We start from the raw sequence: 18,517 nt of genomic DNA, 5'->3' as shown, positions 1-18,517 counted from the left end.
ACCTGGTATTGGGGACTGGACCTGGTATTGGGGACTGGACCTGGTATTGGGGACTCGACCTGGTATTGGGGACTGGACCTGGTATTGGAGACTGGACCTGGTATTGGAGACTGGACCTGGTATTGGAGACTGGACCTGGTATTGGGGACTGGACCTGGTATTGGGGACTGGGCCTGGTATTGGGGACTGGACCTGGTATTGGGGACTGGGCCTGGTATTGGGGAATGAGCCTGGTATTGGGGACTGGACCTGGTATTGGGGGATGAGCCTGGTATTGGGGACTGGACCTGGTATTGGGGAATGAGCCTGGTATTGGGGACTGGACCTGGTATTGGGGACTGGACCTGGTATTGGGGACTGGACCTGGTATTGGGGACTGGACCTGGTATTGGGGGATGAGCCTGGTATTGGGGACTGGACCTGGTATTGGGGACTGGACCTGGTATTGGGGACTGGACCTGGTATTGGCGACTGGACCAGGTATTGGGGAATGAGCCTGGTATTGGGGACTGGACCTGGTATTGGGGACTGGACCTGGTATTGGGGACTGGACCTGGTATTGGAGACTGGACCTGGTATTGGGGACTGGACCTGGTATTGGGGACTGGACCTGGTATTGGGGACTGGACCTGGTTTTGGGGACTGGACCTGGTATTGGGGAATGAGCCTGGTATTGGGGACTTGACCTGGTATTGGGGACTGGACCTGGTATTGGGGAATGAGCCTGGTATTGGGGACTGGACCTGGTATTGGGGAATGAGCCTGGTATTGGGGACTGGCCCTGGTATTGGGGACTGGACCTGGTATTGGGGACTGGACCTGGTATTGGGGAATGAGCCTGGTATTGGGGACTGGCCCTGGTATTGGGGACTGGACCTGGTATTGGGGACTGGACCTGGTATTGGGGAATGAGCCTGGTATTGGGGACTTGACCTGGTATTGGCGAATGAGCCTGGTATTGGGGACTGGACCAGGTATTGGGGAATGAGCCTGGTATTGGGGACTGGACCTGGTATTGGGGAATGAGCCTGGTATTGGGGAATGAGCCTGGTATTGGGGACTGGACCTGGTATTGGGGAATGAGCCTGGTATTGGGGAATGAGCCTGGTATTGGGGACTGGACCTGGTATTGGGGATTGGACCTGGTATTGGAGACTGGACCTGGTATTGGGGACTGGACCTGGTATTGGGGAATGAGGCTGGTATTGGGGAATGAGCCTGGTATTGGGGACTGGACCAGGTATTGGGGAATGAGCCTGGTATTGGGGACTGGACCTGGTATTGGGGACTGGACCTGGTATTGGGGACTGGGCCTGGTATTGGGGACTGGACTTGGTATTGGGGAATGAGCCCGGTATTGGGGACTGGACCTGGTATTGGGGACTGGGCCTGGTATTGGGGAATGAGCCTGGTATTGGGGACTGGACCTGGTATTGGGGACTGGGCCTGGTATTGGGGACTGGACCTGGTATTAGGGAATGAGCCTGGTATTGGGGAATGAGCCTGGTATTGGGGACTGGGCCTGGTATTGGGGACTGGACCTGGTATTAGGGAATGAGCCTGGTATTGGGGACTGGACCTGGTATTGGGGACTGGACCTGGTATTGGGGACTGGACCTGGTAATGGGGAATGAGTCTGGTATTGGGGACTGGACCTGGTATTGGGGACTGGACCTGGTATTGGGGACTGGACCTGGTATTGGGGACTGGACCTGGTATTGGGGAGTGGACCTGGTATTGGAGACTGGACCTGATATTGGGGACTGGACCTGGTATTGGGGACTGGACCTGGTATTGGGGACTGGACCTGGTATTGGGGAATGAGCCTGGTATTGGGGACTGGACCTGGTATTGGGGACTGGACCAGGTATTGGGGAATAAGCCTGGTATTGGGAAAGAGCCTGGTATTGGGGTCTGGACCTGGTATTGGGGACTGGACCTGGTATTGGGGACTGGACCTGGTATTGGGGACTCGACCTGGTATTGGGGAATGAGCCTGGTATTGGGGACTGGACCTGGTATTGGGGACTGGACCTGGTATTGGGGACTGGACCTGGTATTGGGGACTGGACCTGGTATTGGGGGATGAACCTGGTATTGGGGACTGGACCTGGTATTGGAGACTGGACCTGGTATTGGGGGATGAACCTGGTATTGGGGACTGGACCTGGTATTGGGGAATGAGCCTGGTATTGGGGACTGGACCTGGTATTGGGGACTGGACCTGGTATTGGGGAATGAGCCTGGTATTGGGGACTGGACCTGGTATTGGGGACTGGACCAGTATTGGGGAATAAGCCTGGTATTGGGGAATGAGCCTGGTATTGGGGAATGAGCCTGGTATTGGGGTCTGGACCTGGTATTGGGGACTGGACCTGGTATTGGGGACTGGACCTGGTATTGGGGACTGGACCTGGTATTGGGGGATGAACCTGGTATTGGGGACTGGACCTGGTATTGGGGACTCGACCTGGTATTGGGGACTGGACCTGGTATTGGGGACTGGACCTGGTATTGGGGACTGGACCTGGTATTGGGGAGTGGACCTGGTATTGGGGAATGAGCCTGGTATTGGGGACTGGACCTGGTATTGGGGACTGGACCTGGTATTGGGGACTGGACCTGGTATTGGGGACTGGACCTGGTATTGGGGAATGAGCCTGGTATTGGGGAATGAGCCTGGTATTGGGGAATGAGCCTGGTATTGGGGACTGGACCTGGTATTGGAGACTGGACCTGGTATTGGGGGATGAACCTGGTATTGGGGACTGGACCTGGTATTGGGGAATGAGCCTGGTATTGGGGACTGGACCTGGTATTGGGGACTGGACCTGGTATTGGGGAATGAGCCTGGTATTGGGGAGTGGACCTGGTATTGTGGACTGGACCTGGTATTGGGGACTGGACCTGGTATTGGAGACTGGACCTGGTATTGTGGACTGGACCCGGTATTGGGGACTGGACCTGGTATTGGGGACTGGACCTGGTATTGGGGACTGGACCTGGTATTGGGGACTGGACCTGGTATTGGAGACTGGACCAGGTATTGGGGAATGAGCCTGGTATTGGGGACTGGACCTGGTATTGGGGACTGGACCTGGTATTGGGGACTGGACCTGGTATTGGGGACTGGGCCTGGTATTGGGGACTGGGCCTGGTATTGGGGAGTGGACCTGGTATTGGGGACTGGACCTGGTATTGGGGAATGAGCCTGGTATTGGGGACTGGACCTGGTATTGGGGACTGGACCTGGTATTGGGGACTGGACCTGGTATTGGGGAATGAGCCTGGTATTGGGGACTGGACCTGGTATTGGGGACTGGACCTGGTATTGGGGACTGGACCTGGTATTGGGGACTGGACCTGGTATTGGGGACTGGACCTGGTATTGGGGACTCGACCTGGTATTGGGGACTGGACCTGGTATTGGGGACTGGACCTGGTATTGGGGACTGGACCTGGTATTGGGGACTGGACCTGGTATTGGGGACTGGACCTGGTATTGGGGAATGAGCCTGGTATTGGGGACTGGACCTGGTATTGGGGAATGAGCCTGGTATTGGGGACTGGACCTGGTATTGGGGACTGGACCTGGTATTGGGGACTGGACCTGGTATTGGGGACTGGACCTGGTATTGGGGAATGAGCCTGGTATTGGGGACTGGACCTGGTATTGGGGACTGGACCTGGTATTGGGGAATGAGCCTGGTATTGGGGACTGGACCTGGTAATGGGGACTGGACCTGGTATTGGGGACTGGACCTGGTTTTGGGGACTGGACCTGGTATCGGGGAATGAGCCTGGTATTGGGGACTGGACCTGGTATTGGGGACTGGACCTGGTATTGGGGAATGGGCCTGGTATTGGGGACTGGACCTGGTATTGGGGACTGGACCTGGTATTGGGGAATGATCCTGGTATTGGGGACTGGACCTGGTATTGGGGGCTGGACCTGGTATTGGGGACTGGACCTGGTATTGGGGAATGAGCCTGGTATTGGGGAGTGGACCTGGTATTGGGGAATGAGCCTGGTATTGGGGACTCGACCTGGTATTGGGGACTGGACCTGGTATTGGGGACTGGACCTGGTATTGGGGACTGGACCTGGTATTGGGGACTGGACCTGGTATTGGGGGATGAACCTGGTATTGGGGACTGGACCTGGTATTGGGGACTCGACCTGGTATTGGGGACTGGACCTGGTATTGGGGACTGGACCTGGTATTGGGGACTGGACCTGGTATTGGGGAGTGGACCTGGTATTGGGGAATGAGCCTGGTATTGGGGACTGGACCTGGTATTGGGGACTGGACCTGGTATTGGGGACTGGACCTGGTATTGGGGACTCGACCTGGTATTGGGGAATGAGCCTGGTATTGGGGAATGAGCCTGGTATTGGGGAATGAGCCTGGTATTGGGGACTGGACCTGGTATTGGAGACTGGACCTGGTATTGGGGGATGAACCTGGTATTGGGGACTGGACCTGGTATTGGGGAATGAGCCTGGTATTGGGGACTGGACCTGGTATTGGGGACTGGACCTGGTATTGGGGAATGAGCCTGGTATTGGGGAGTGGACCTGGTATTGTGGACTGGACCTGGTATTGGGGACTGGACCTGGTATTGGAGACTGGACCTGGTATTGTGGACTGGACCCGGTATTGGGGACTGGACCTGGTATTGGGGACTGGACCTGGTATTGGGGACTGGACCTGGTATTGGGGACTGGACCTGGTATTGGAGACTGGACCAGGTATTGGGGAATGAGCCTGGTATTGGGGACTGGACCTGGTATTGGGGACTGGACCTGGTTTTGGGGACTGGACCTGGTATTGGGGACTGGGCCTGGTATTGGGGACTGGGCCTGGTATTGGGGAGTGGACCTGGTATTGGGGACTGGACCTGGTATTGGGGAATGAGCCTGGTATTGGGGACTGGACCTGGTATTGGGGACTGGACCTGGTATTGGGGACTGGACCTGGTATTGGGGAATGAGCCTGGTATTGGGGACTGGACCTGGTATTGGGGACTGGACCTGGTATTGGGGACTGGACCTGGTATTGGGGACTGGACCTGGTATTGGGGACTGGACCTGGTATTGGGGACTGGACCTGGTATTGGGGACTGGACCTGGTATTGGGGACTGGACCTGGTATTGGGGACTGGACCTGGTATTGGGGACTGGACCTGGTATTGGGGACTGGACCTGGTATTGGGGAATGAGCCTGGTATTGGGGACTGGACCTGGTATTGGGGAATGAGCCTGGTATTGGGGACTGGACCTGGTATTGGGGACTGGACCTGGTATTGGGGACTGGACCTGGTTTTGGGGACTGGACCTGGTATTGGGGAATGAGCCTGGTATTGGGGACTGGACCTGGTATTGGGGACTGGACCTGGTATTGGGGAATGAGCCTGGTATTGGGGACTGGACCTGGTAATGGGGACTGGACCTGGTATTGGGGACTGGACCTGGTTTTGGGGACTGGACCTGGTATCGGGGAATGAGCCTGGTATTGGGGACTGGACCTGGTATTGGGGACTGGACCTGGTATTGGGGAATGGGCCTGGTATTGGGGACTGGACCTGGTATTGGGGACTGGACCTGGTATTGGGGAATGATCCTGGTATTGGGGACTGGACCTGGTATTGGGGGCTGGACCTGGTATTGGGGACTGGACCTGGTATTGGGGAATGAGCCTGGTATTGGGGAGTGGACCTGGTATTGGGGAATGAGCCTGGTATTGGGGACTGGACCTGGTAATGGGGACTGGACCTGGTATTGGGGACTGGACCTGGTTTTGGGGACTGGACCTGGTATTAGGGAATGAGCCTGGTATTGGGGAATGAGCCTGGTATTGGGGACTGGGCCTGGTATTGGGGACTGGACCTGGTATTGGGGACTGGACCTGGTATTGGGGACTGGACCTGGTATTGGGGACTGGACCTGGTATTGGAGACTGGACCTGGTATTGGAGACTGGACCTGGTATTGGGGACTGGACCTGGTATTGGGGACTGGACCTGGTATTGGGGAATGGGCCTGGTATTGGGGACTGGACCTGGTATTGGGGAATGAGCCTGGTATTGGGGAATGGGCCTGGTATTGGGGACTGGACCTGGTATTGGGGACTGGACCTGGTATTGGGGAATGAGCCTGGTATTGGGGAATGAGCCTGGTATTGGGGGATGAGCCTGGTATTGGGGACTCGACCTGGTATTGGGGACTGGACCTGGTATTGGGGGCTGGACCTGGTATTGGGGAATGAGCCTGGTATTGGGGACTCGACCTGGTATTGGGGACTGGACCTGGTATTGGGGACTCGAACTAGTATTGGGGACTCGACCTGGTATTGGGGAATGAGCCTGGTATTGGGGAATGAGCCTGGTATTGGGGACTGGACCTGTTAATGGGGACTGGACCTGGTATTCTGGACTGGACCTGGTATTGGGGAATGAGCCTGGTATTGGGGACTGGACCTGGTATTGGGGAATGAGCCTGGTATTGGGGACTGGACCTGGTAATGGGGACTGGACCTGGTATTCTGGACTGGACCTGGTATTGGGGAATGAGCCTGGTATTGGGGACTGGACCTGGTATTGGGGAATGAGCCTGGTATTGGGGACTGGACCTGGTGTTGGGGAATGAGCCTGGTATTGGGGACTCGACCTGGTATTGGGGTCTGGGCCTGGTATTGGGGACTGGACCTGGTATTGGGGACTGGACCTGGTGTTGGGGAATGAGCCTGGTATTGGGGAATGAGCCTGGTATTGGGGACTGGACCTGGTAATGGGGAATGAGCCTGGTATTGGGGACTGGACCTGGTATTGGGGACTGGACCTGGTATTGGGGACTGGACCTGGTATTGGGGACTGGACCTGGTATTGGGGACTGGACCTGGTATTGGAGACTGGACCTGGTATTGGGGACTGGACCTGGTAATGGGGACCGACCTGGTATTGGGGGATGAGCCTGGTATTGGGGACTGGACCTGGTATTCGGGACTGGACCTGGTATTGGGGAGTGGACCTGGTATTGGGGAATGAGCCTGGTATTGGGGACTGGACCTGGTATTGGGGACCGACCTGGTATTGGGGGTTGAGCCTGGTATTGGGGACTGGACCTGGTATTGGGGATTGGACCTGGTATTGGGGACTGGACCTGGTATCGGGGAATGAGCCTGGTATTGGGGACTGGACCTGGTATTGGGGTCTGGACCTGGTATTGGGGACTGGGCCTGGTATTGGGGACTGGACCTGGTATTGGGGACTGGACCTGGTATTGGGGAATGGACCTGGTATTGGGGTCTGGACCTGGTATTGGGGAATGGACCTGGTAATGGGGACTGGACCTGGTATTGGGGACTGGACCTGGTATTGGGGACTGGACCTGGTATTGGGGACTGGACCTGGTATTGGGGACTGGACCTGGTATTGGGGACTGGACCTGGTATTGGGGACTGGGCCTGGTATTGGGGACTGGACCTGGTATTTGAGAATGAGCCTGGTCAGATGGTTGACATTTCAGTAGGGGAGCATTTTGGGAACAGTGACCATAATTCAGTAAGTTTCGAGTTACTATTGGGTAAGATAAAAGTAGTCCTCAGGTGAAAATGCTGAATTGGGGGATGGCTAATTATAACAATATTAGACAGGAACTGAAGAATCCTGATTGGGGGACAGATGTTTGAGGGTAAATCAATATCTGGCCTGTGGGAGACTTTCACATGTCAGTTGTTAGGAATTCAGGACTGGCATGCTCCTGTGAGGAAGAAGGATATGTATGGCAAGTTTCAGTACCTTGGTAATCAGGGATATTGCGAGCCTCGTCCTAAAGGAAGCATTTGTCAGGTACAGGCTGAGAACAGACAAAGCCCTTGAAGAATATAAAGAAAGTAGGAAGGAGCAAGCATTAAGGTGGATAGGTCTCCAGGGCTGGATGGGATTGAAGCCTGGTTCTTGACGCCATGAGGCAGCAGTGCTGAATACTGAGCCGCTGTGACACCCTCCAGCCCTATTTCTTACATTATCACGAATCAAACTTTCCGCAGCATCTTCAAACTTAAAAAAGGTGTGGCTCTCGTTCAGTCTCTGAGCCATTATTGAGAGCTGACCAGGGGTCCCTAACATTATACATACCACCTTTCACTGCCATCCTGTAACTGACATATTATATCCTGCCTTTCACCCTCATCGTATAAATACTATCCTGGAATCTCTTTTACAGCCACAGAAATGCCTGTCTGTTCCCTTACAGTTGAATCCCCTACCACTATAGCCCTTATATTCTTCCGCCTCCCATCTTGTACAACGGACCCACCCATGGTATGGGCAGCACGGTAGCATTGTGGTTAGCACAACTGCTTCACAGCTCCAGGGTCCCAGGTTCGATTCCCGGCTGGGTCACTGTCTGTGCGGAGTCTGCACATCCTCCCCGTGTGTGCGTGGGTTTCCTCCGGGTGCTCCGGTTTCCTCCCACAGTCCAAAGATGTGCAGGTTAGGTGGATTGGCCATGATAAATTGCCCTTAGTGTCCAAAATTGCCCTTAGTGTTGGGTGGGGTTACTGGGTTATGGGGATAGAGTGGAGGTGTTGACCTTGGGTACGGTGCTCTTTCCAAGGGCCGGTGCAGACTCAATGGGCCGAATGGCCTCCTTCTGCACTGTAAATTCTATGATAATTCTGTGGTACCATGAAGTTGATACTTTCCCTTCACAGCCATCTCCCCCAGCAGTATCCAAGACAAAGATGAGGTGGAATTTCTTCTCTCAGAGAGCAAAGAATGTGTGGAATTCTTTACTGCAGGGAGCTGTAGAGGTTTGGCCGTTACGTATGTTCAAGGCTGAGAGACAGGTTTTTAATCAGTGAGGGAATCAAGGGTTATGGGGCTAAGGTGGGAAAGCGTTGACCATGATCAGATCAGTCTTGATCTGGCTGAATGGAGCAGCAGGGGGATGGGCTGAATGGGGCAGCAGGGGGATGGGCTGAATGGGGCAGCAGCAGGGGGAGGGGCTGAATGGGACAGCAGCAGGGGGATGGGCTGAATGGGGCAGCAGCAGGGGAGTGGGCTGAATGGGGCAGCAGCAGGGGAGGGGCTGAATGGGACTGTAGGGGGATGGGCTGAATGGGACAGCAGCAGGGGGAGGGGCTGAATGGGGCAGCAGCAGGGGGAGGGGCGGAATGGGGCAGCAGCAGGGGGAGGGGCTGAATGGGGCAGCAGCAGGGGGAGGGGCTGAATGGGGCAGCAGCAGGGGGAGGGGCGGGATGGGCTGAATGGGGCAGCAGGGGGATGGGCTGAATGGGGCAGCAGCAGGGGGATGGGCTGAATGGGACAGCAGGGGGATGGGCTGAATGGGGCAGCAGGGGGATGGGCTGAATGGGGCAGCAGGGGGATGGGCTGAATGGGGCAGCAGCAGGGGGAGGGGCTGAATGGGGCAGCAGCAGGGGGAGGGGCTGAATGGGGCAGCAGCAGGGGGATGGGCTGAATGGGCAGCAGCAGGGGGATGGGCTGAATGGGACAACAGCAGGGGACGGGCTGAATGGGACAGCAGGGGGATGGGCTGAATGGGGCAGCAGGGGGATGGGCTGAATGGGGCAGCAGGGGGATGGGCTGAATGGGGCAGCAGCAGGGGAGGGGCTGAATGGGACAGCAGCAGGGGGGTGGGCTGAATGGGGCAGCAGCAGGGGAGTGGGCTGAATGGGGCAGCAGCAGGGGGAGGGGCTGAATGGGACTGTAGGGGGATGGGCTGAATGGGGCAGCAGCAGGGGGAGGGGCTGAATGGGGCAGCAGCAGGGGGAGGGGCGGAATGGGGCAGCAGCAGGGGGAGGGGCTGAATGGGGCAGCAGCAGGGGGAGGGGCTGAATGGGGCAGCAGCAGGGGGAGGGGCGGGATGGGCTGAATGGGGCAGCAGGGGGATGGGCTGAATGGGGCAGCAGCAGGGGGATGGGCTGAATGGGACAGCAGGGGGATGGGCTGAATGGGGCAGCAGGGGGATGGGCTGAATGGGGCAGCAGGGGATGGGCTGAATGGGGCAGCAGCAGGGGGAGGGGCTGAATGGGGCAGCAGCAGGGGGAGGGGCTGAATGGGGCAGCAGCAGGGGGATGGGCTGAATGGGGCAGCAGCAGGGGGATGGGCTGAATGGGACAACAGCAGGGGACGGGCTGAATGGGACAGCAGCAGGGGGATGGGCTGAATGGGACAGCAGCAGGGGGATGGGCTGAATGGGGCAGCAGCAGGGGGATGGGCTGAATGGGACAGCAGCAGGGGGATGGGCTGAATGGGACAGCAGCAGGGGGATGGGCTGAATGGGGCAGCAGGGGGATGGGCTGAATGGGGCAGCAGCAGGGGGAGGGGTTGAATGGGGCAGCAGCAGGGGGAGGGGCTGAATGGGGAATCAGCAGGGGGAGGGGCTGAATGGGACAGCAGCAGGGGGAGGGGCTGAATGGGATAGCAGCAGGGGGGTGGGCTGAATGGGGCAGCAGCAGGGGGAGGGGCTGAATGGGGCAGCAGCAGGGGGATGGGCTGAATGGAATAGCAGTGGCGGGAGGGGCTGAATGGGGCAGCTGCAGGGGGAGGGGCTGAATGGGACAGCAGCAGGGGGAGGGGCTGAATGGGACAGCAGCAGGGGAGGGGCTGAATGGGACAGCAGCAGGGGGATGGGCTGAATGGGGCAGCAGCAGGGGGATGGGCTGAATGGGACAGCAGCAGGGGGAGGGGCTGAATGGGACAGCAGCAGGGGGATGGGCTGAATGGGGCAGCAGCAGGGGGGTGGGCTGAATGGGGAAGCAGCACGGGGATGGGCTGAATGGGGCAGCAGCAGGGGATGGGCTGAATGGGGCAGCAGCAGGGGGATGGGCGGGATGGGGCAACAGGGGGATGGGCTGAATGGGGCAGCAGCAGGGGAGGGGCTGAATGGGGCAGCAGCAGGGGGAGGGGCTGAATGGGGCAGCAGCAGGGGGATGGGCTGAATGGGGAATCAGCAGGGGGAGGGGCTGAATGGGGCAGCAGCAGGGGGAGGGGCTGAATGGGACAGCAGGGGGAGGGGCTGAATGGGGCAGCAGCAGGGGGATGGGCTGAATGGGACAGCAGGGGGATGGGCTGAATGGGACAGCAGGGGGATGGGCTATATGGGGCAGCAGCAGGGGGAGGGGTTGAATGGGGCAGCAGCAGGGGGATGGGCTGAATGGGGCAGCAGCAGGGGGAGGGGCTGAATGGGGCAGCAGCAGGGGGAGGGGCTGAATGGGGCAGCAGCAGGGGGAGGGGCTGAATGGGGCAGCAGCAGGGGGAGGGGCTGAATGGGGCAGCAGCAGGGGGAGGGGCTGAATGGGGCAGCAGCAGGGGAGGGGCTGAATGGGGCAGCAGCAGGGGGATGGGCTGAATGGGGAATCAGCAGGGGGAGGGGCTGAATGGGGCAGCAGCAGGGGAGGGGCTGAATGGGGCAGCAGCAGGGGGAGGGGCTGAATGGGGCAGCAGCAGGGGGAGGGGCTGAATGGGGCAGCACCAGGGGGACGGGATGAATGGGGCAGCAGCAGGGGGATGGGCTGAATGGGGCAGCAGCAGGGGGAGGGGCTGAATGGGGCAGCAGCAGGGGGAGGGGCTGAATGGGGCAGCAGCAGGGGGATGGGCTGAATGGGGCAGCAGCAGGGGGAGGGGCTGAATGGGGCAGCAGCAGAGGGGATGGGCTGAATGGGGCAGCAGCAGGGGGATGGGCTGAATGGGGCAGCAGCGGGGGATGGGCTGAATGGGGAATCAGCAGGGGGATGGGCTGAATGGGGAATCAGCAGGGGGATGGGCTGAATGGCTCGCCAAGGTCTGTGACCAATCAGAGCGCGCTTTGGCGGTTATACAAGGAGCGCATGCGCGGGCTCCGCCAGCAATGTCGGCGAAGATGGCGGTCGATGCGCTTCTCGGGCGGAAGGGGTACCCGCCTTTCCTCATCGCTGTCAGCGGCGGCACTGCCAGCGGGAAGGTCGGTGCTGGCGCCGGTTACGGTTACTGGAGCCCACCCCAGGAGCCAGAGGGCGGGTGGCGGCCGCTTGCTCTAGATTGATGAGGAGCCGCGTGGCTCGAGCGGCAGAGCGGGGCCCGGTGCGCAGGCGCGGTGGCAGTGCGGGGCAGGCGGTGCGCAGGTGTGGTGGCAGTGCGGGGCAGGCGGTGCGCAGGCGCGGTGGCAGTGAGGGGGTGGCGGTGCGCAGGCGCGGTGGCAGTGAGGGGGTGGCGGTGCGCAGGCGCGGTGGCAGTGAGGGTGGCGGTGCGCAAGCGTGGTAGCAGTGCGGGGCAGGCGAGGGGGCAGGCGGTGCGCAGGCGCTGTGGCCTCTTTGACACTGGCACTGTCTCTTGAGCTACAGGAGGGGATTTCTGAATCCGTCTGTGATTGTAAACTGAACGCAAACATGAGAACTGAGTACCCAATTTATTTATCCAATTAAGGGGCAATTTAGCGTAGCCAATCCACCTACCCTGCACATCTCTGGGTTGTGGGGGTGAAACCCATGGAGACACGGGGAGAATGTGCAAACTCCACACGGCCTGGGGCCGGGATCGAACCCTGGACCTCGGCGCCGTGAGCTGTCTGTCCTTTAAGGAGACAATTTATTTTCCCCAGCTCCAAATCCCAGTCAGACGGAATAGTCCAGAGTATACAGGAGCAGGAAGAGGCTGTTTGGTCGTCCCGGATGTCCCTTCGCTCCTGTCCGGCCTCTCATCGTCTTATCCATTCTCCCACCTTGCCTCTCCCTTTTTTGCAGCGGAACAGCAAATATTTGTGATCACTGACCTGAAGCATTAAGTCTGTATTTTCCCCCTTCTGAAGACACCACCTTCACCACTGAATGTTTACTGTGTTTTTCTTTAGGGAGAGCGATCGATCCAACTTTTGTATGAAGATATAACTAACGCTCCACTTTTATCAGTCTTTACTCAAGGGAGTGTCACCTGAGCAATCTGTTGTAACCATTTTGCCTCAGTATCATTCTGATGAATCTACTGCGCCCCTCCCAATTATAATATATCCATATAATAATATAAAAGCACTGCTGCTGTTTTATAATATTCTCCTTTGCTAGTTGCTGTGCCCAGACATGAATGCAGTACTCAAAATGGCATCAAACTATTTGGGACCATTTAATGTGTCACTTTAATCGATACTAATTGACAATAAAATTGGGTAAAAATTTCATGGATTAAATTCCATCTGCCACATTTTTTGTTTTCATGGGATGAACTTCTTTTCTTTTCTGCCTCTCTGTACTTTTCTGCTCCAGTCACCCTCTTTACTGTGAAACCTTAGTCGATATTAGCGAACTTGGAAATACAGCTCTGTGTTCCAGATTCGAGAAGGACAGATTGGTCAGTTTACAACTGCAACAGGAGCCCTGGCGTCAGCCTTCGGACCCAGCTTGTGGTGTCTCTGAATCTTGTGGTGCCCTTTCCCATCCCCTGTTTTCGAACAGTCTGCTGCATTTTGTACAGAACAAAACTGGGCTCATCAAATGTGATTCCCAGTTAGTTGGTGGCTGGATTGGGGGCAGTCAGGACCCTGCTCCCCACCACATGTGAAAATACAGCAAGTAATTTGCTGACATGCCTTCAATTCCTAACCCTGTTGTGGAACTCCAGTCTGGGTGTCATTGCGGTGCCTGCTGTGCTAAACCTTGCCTTTTTAACCTCTGACAAATAGATGAATTCTGCAACGTCAGATATTGAAGATTTCCTTTAATCATCTGTTTTTGTCACAGTCCTCAGTGTGTCAGAAAATTGTCGAGCTGTTGGGACAGAATAAAGTGGACCAGCAGCAGAGACAGGTGGTGATCCTCAGCCAGGACAGTTTCTACAAGGTGTTGACCACAGAACAAAAAGCCAAGGCCAGTAAAGGACAGTATAACTTCGATCATCCAGGTATCTCCGTGCAGCGTGGGTAAGAGGGTCAATGGGATGAGAGGGGTGGTGGGCGTCTGGTTGAAAAGACTTGCCACGTTAGTTCATTAGAATTCTTGGCATTATGGGTGACGCAGTGGTCAGCACTTGTGTCTCACGGCGCCAAGGATCCGATCTCGGCCCCGGGTCAGTGTCCGTGTGGAGTTTGCACATTCTCCCCTTGTCTCACCCCCACAACCCAAAAAGAGTTATAGGGCAGGTGGATTGGCCACGCTAAATTGTCACTTTTTAAGGGAAAAATAAATAAAATTGGGTCCTTTAAATTTTTTCCCCCTTTTTAAATAAATTTAGAAAAAAAGAATTCTTGGCATTAATGAGCTGTTTATGAAATATTAAATGTTGATGTTGCCTAGGACGGGTTCAGTGCAATGTTGTGGTGCCAAGCATTTCTGACCAGGGCCTGTGTTATTGTAGCGGATGGTTCCCTGACTTGTGTATTGTGGTCATTCTCGTGCTCTATTTGTTGCTAATTTTGCACTTTTTTCCCTTGTCAATAGATGCGTTTGATAACGAGCTGATTCTTCACACCTTGAAGGACATCATCGATGGCAAGACCGTATCAATTCCTGTTTACGATTTTGTTGAACATTCACGGTGTGTATCAGAACATGTGGAATTGTCACTCAGACCACTGATTCTGGTTAAAGCCGTACTAACAAAAAGAAAAGAGTTTTTTTAGAGCACCCAATTATTCTTTTCCAATTAAACACTTGGGGTTGCCAGCTGGTTGGTAATCATTTGTTACGATCCCAGTTGATGATATAACTGGACAGGAAGATCCCAGATTGCAACCATGGCTCAAAACACTAGCTTTTAATTTTATAAAAGGTTGAGTCACCGAACCACTAATTAGTTTTAGCAAGGAAAAAAAACAATGATTAAACATGAAAAGTTGGATTGTTACACAATACTCTACTCATCCCTTAATTTAACAAATACATAGATTGTAAAGTACATCTTCAGCTACAAATGACCTTGTTTATACACAGTCCTATTTAAGCACACAAGATGATTGTGGTCAAATACATACCAAGTTAACCCAAGTTAGTGCCTGTGGATTTCTCCTCCGAATCCCTCAGATGATAATTCCATCAGAGTTTCCAGTCTCCACTCCCAGAAACGTGCTTCAAAATCTTCTCTCCTAATGATGCTTTCCCTTAGCGGTTTGTATTCCGACATCCAGTCCAGGTTTTAAAAATTACTTTCAAACAAAGCTTCCACTCCGCTGGATTGACCATGCTAAAGTGCCTCTTGGTGTCCAAGGATTTGCAGTTTGGGTGGATTGACCATGATCAATGCACGGGTTTATTGGGGGGGGGGGGGGGGGGGGGGGGAGGAGAGGAGGAGTGAGCCGAGATAGGGTGTTCTTTCGGAGGGTCCTCTTCTTTCGGAGAGGCCAAATGGCCTCCTGCACTGTAGGGATTCCAGCAAATCCAGTCCAGAATTTTACACCAACCCCGTTAGCATTTCTTTGTCGTGAGTGCTGAGCAAATTGCTGGCAATTGCGTTAACTCTGGATCCCAGACGATTAAAATGGCACCAGACGTTTGCTTTATCTTTTGAAGGCTGCTGTCCCACTTCAAATCTGGTTGCTGCAATTGTCCCTTTAACTCCGAACACTTTGTTTGCTCTTCCTTGAGTCTTCTGAGCAATACCTTAGTCTCTGCACACTTAACTCCAGATTTCTCAAACACACTTTCCGTCCCAGTTTCCCCCACCCCCATTCTGGGGAGGTTTGGGGAAATCGTATTGTCCTGATCCTGGGACCTCCTTTGGAGTCACAGCGCTAACCTGTACTTTTGGGAGCCTCTCTTCAGCTCCCATGCTGTCCAGTCCTCCTTCTGACAGAGTTTAGCTAAACTAAAACTAAAAAAAAAACACTTCTCTACTGTACCAGGCCCCTGTTGCTAAGCAACAGCTTATCCTTCTCTAGCCTTTTATTTGTTTTTCACACTGTAGCCCTCTCTAAGCACAATAGAAACCCAGTTGGAACTTGACCAACCCCCACACATACAGACACCGTAGTCCAGCATGGTTTTACCCTTCCAGCCGCAGAAATATTAAATTAAACCCGCTTAAAACTACACCTTATTTCTAATGTTTACCAATCCAAATATAATTCCTTACTACCTTTGTTTTCCTACCGGGTTTTAAATCTCAGTTAGGTGAGTGATCTGATTTAATGGGGGAAGATTTTGAGGGTCTGTCTGTCTGCGTTCATGTCGATTTGAAGTGAGGCTGACTGGAATTTGTTTTACAGGCAGGCGGAGATGGTGCAGGTTTATCCCGCAGATGTGGTCCTCTTCGAGGGAATCCTGGTTTTCTATTCCCAGGAGATTAGGGATTTGTTTCAGATGAAACTTTTTGTGGACACGGATGCAGATACCCGGCTTTCTCGAAGAGGTTAGAGACACGGCTGGAGCGCTGTTGTTGGTTGTGGGGAGTGTTTGGGTGACCCCGCGGTTAAGGGAGATCTGGCTTTGGAAGTATTGAATGGTGTGGAAACTGGCTTTTCTCATCTCTGCTCCTCTTCACTCCCTTTGCTTTTCCGTGTCCTGCGTTGTCCCTCAAAAGGTCTTCCATTTTCATCACTGACTCCCTGCTCTGCCTGGGTTGGGGTGTGAGGGGGCTCGATAAAGGTTACCTGTTTTTTCTTTTCTGGAGCAGCCTGAACTCTCCTTCCTGCGCCCGTGTAGTACTCCTGGTGAATGCATTGTTTCTAGATTTATTTTACAATTTTTACAATTTTATCTTTTGTATTTCCCATCTCCAGTACTGAGAGACATCAATGAGAGAGGGAGGGACCTGGAGCAGATTCTGGCTCAGTACACCACCTTTGTAAAACCAGCCTTTGAGGAGTTCTGTCTTCCGGTGAGCAATGCCTTGGGTGAAGGGGGTGGGAGGTAAGCGGCTGGGTGATTGAGGCAAGTCTGGGTGCTGTGGTACAGGTGAGTATGAACGCATGTGCTCAGACCAGTCAATCGGACGCCGGGCCCGAAGGACGCCGGGCCCGAAGGACGCCGGGCCCCGAAGGACGGCGCTTTGTTGGATTCTCTTTACAATGTCACAGAATTGGTGCTTGGGGCAGGAGCAGGAAGGGTGCGGGACAGGAGCTGGAAGGGTGCGGGACAGGAGCTGGAAGGGTGCGGGACAGGAGCAGGAAGGGTGCGGGACAGGAGCAGGAAGGGTGCGGGACAGGAGCAGGAAGGGTGCGGGACAGGAGCAGGAAGGGTGCGGGACAGGAGCAGGAAGGGTGCGGGACAGGAGCAGGAAGGGTGCGGGACAGGAGCAGGAAGGGTGCGGGACAGGAGCAGGAAGGGTGCGGGACAGGAGCAGGAAGGGTGCGGGACAGGAGCAGGAAGGGTGCGGGACAGGAGCAGGAAGGGTGCGGGACAGGAGCAGGAAGGGGGCGGGACAGGAGCAGGAAGGGTGCGGGACAGGAGCAGGAAGGGTGCGGGACAGGAGCAGGAAGGGTGCGGGACAGGAGCAGGAAGGGTGCGGGACAGGAGCAGGCAGGGTGCGGGACCGGAGCAGGAAGTGTGCGGGACAGGAGCAGGAAGGGTGCGGGACAGGAGCAGGCAGGGTGCGGGACCGGAGCAGGCAGGGTGCGGGACAGGAGCAGGAAGGGTGCGGGACAGGAGCAGGAAGGGTGCGGGACAGGAGCAGGAAGGGTGCGGGACCGGAGCAGGAAGGGTGCGGGACCGGAGCAGGAAGGGTGCGGGACAGGAGCAGGAAGGGTGCGGGACCGGAGCAGGAAGGGTGCGGGACCGGAGCAGGAAGGGTGCGGGACCGGAGCAGGAAGGGGGCGGGACCGGAGCAGGAAGGGGGCGGGACCGGAGCAGGAAGGGGGCGGGACAGGAGCAGGAAGGGGGCGGGGCAGGAGCAGGAAGGGTGCGGGGCAGGAGCAGGAAGGGTGCGGGACCGGAGCGGGAAGGGTGCGGGACGGGAGCGGGAAGGGTGCGGGGCAGGAGCGGGAAGGGTGCGGGACCGGAGCGGGAAGGGTGCGGGGCAGGAGCAGGAAGGGTGCGGGGCAGGAGCAGGAAGGGGGCGGGGCAGGAGCAGGAAGGGGGCGGGACAGGAGCAGGAAGGGGGCGGGACAGGAGCAGGAAGGGGGCGGGACAGGAGCAGGAAGGGGGCGGGACAGGAGCAGGAAGGGTGCAGTTGTTTGTTGCAGACTGGCTCAGTCAGGGTTGTGAAACTGTCACGGTACGGTTGGCCGCACAGCAGCAGATTATTATTTGTGTTTTCATTCCAGACCAAGAAATATGCAGATGTCATCATCCCCAGAGGGGTGGAAAACCTGGGTGAGTATAAGGACCATATCCGCCCCCTCCCCGCCCCTGTCCCCCGACACAGAATTACAGGACTAGGCTAATGTGAGCGATCATTACCAACCTCAACATGAGTGGAAAGGATTGCTGGAGTATGTGGGGGAGCAAAGTTTGGAGGTAATTGCTAAGTGGCAGGGAGGGTGGGGTACAAGTGCAGAGGGGGTGTCTGGAGATTCCAGAGGAAGGGTGAGAGTGAGGGGAGGCTATGTGGAGTCGGGAGTGTTGTGTTCTGCTTCTTCATGTAGCATAAGC

At 55.9% G+C, this 18,517-nt stretch overlaps 1 protein-coding gene across 1 annotated transcript; it reads left to right on the top strand.

The window, feature by feature from the left end:
* The first annotated feature begins 11,857 nt into the window (after positions 1-11,857).
* On the top strand, positions 11,858-18,337 carry LOC119957228 (uridine-cytidine kinase 2-like). The gene is made up of 6 exons (XM_038785066.1): positions 11,858-11,967; positions 13,736-13,895; positions 14,432-14,528; positions 16,195-16,337; positions 16,708-16,805; positions 18,190-18,337. The coding sequence occupies exons 1-6, from the start codon at positions 11,875-11,877 to the stop codon at positions 18,307-18,309; spliced, it is 711 nt and encodes a 236-aa protein (XP_038640994.1). The 5' UTR covers positions 11,858-11,874; the 3' UTR covers positions 18,310-18,337.
* The last annotated feature ends 180 nt before the right edge of the window (positions 18,338-18,517 follow it).

The sequence above is a fragment of the Scyliorhinus canicula genome, chromosome 25, assembly GCF_902713615.1.
Source record: "Scyliorhinus canicula chromosome 25, sScyCan1.1, whole genome shotgun sequence".
Lineage (NCBI taxonomy): Eukaryota > Metazoa > Chordata > Chondrichthyes > Carcharhiniformes > Scyliorhinidae > Scyliorhinus > Scyliorhinus canicula.
The sequence above is the reverse complement of the archived record's forward strand: the minus strand, read 5'-3'. Positions and strand labels throughout refer to the sequence as shown.

Coding starts and splice junctions, on each gene's coding strand:
- LOC119957228 (XM_038785066.1), top strand. CDS start 11,875: ATGTCGGCGAAGATGGCGGTCGATGCGCTTCTCGGGCGGAAGGGGTAC. Junction 16,338..16,707: donor TACCCGGCTTTCTCGAAGAG/GTTAGAGACACG, acceptor TCCCATCTCCAG/TACTGAGAGACATCAATGAG. Junction 16,806..18,189: donor TTGAGGAGTTCTGTCTTCCG/GTGAGCAATGCC, acceptor TTTTCATTCCAG/ACCAAGAAATATGCAGATGT.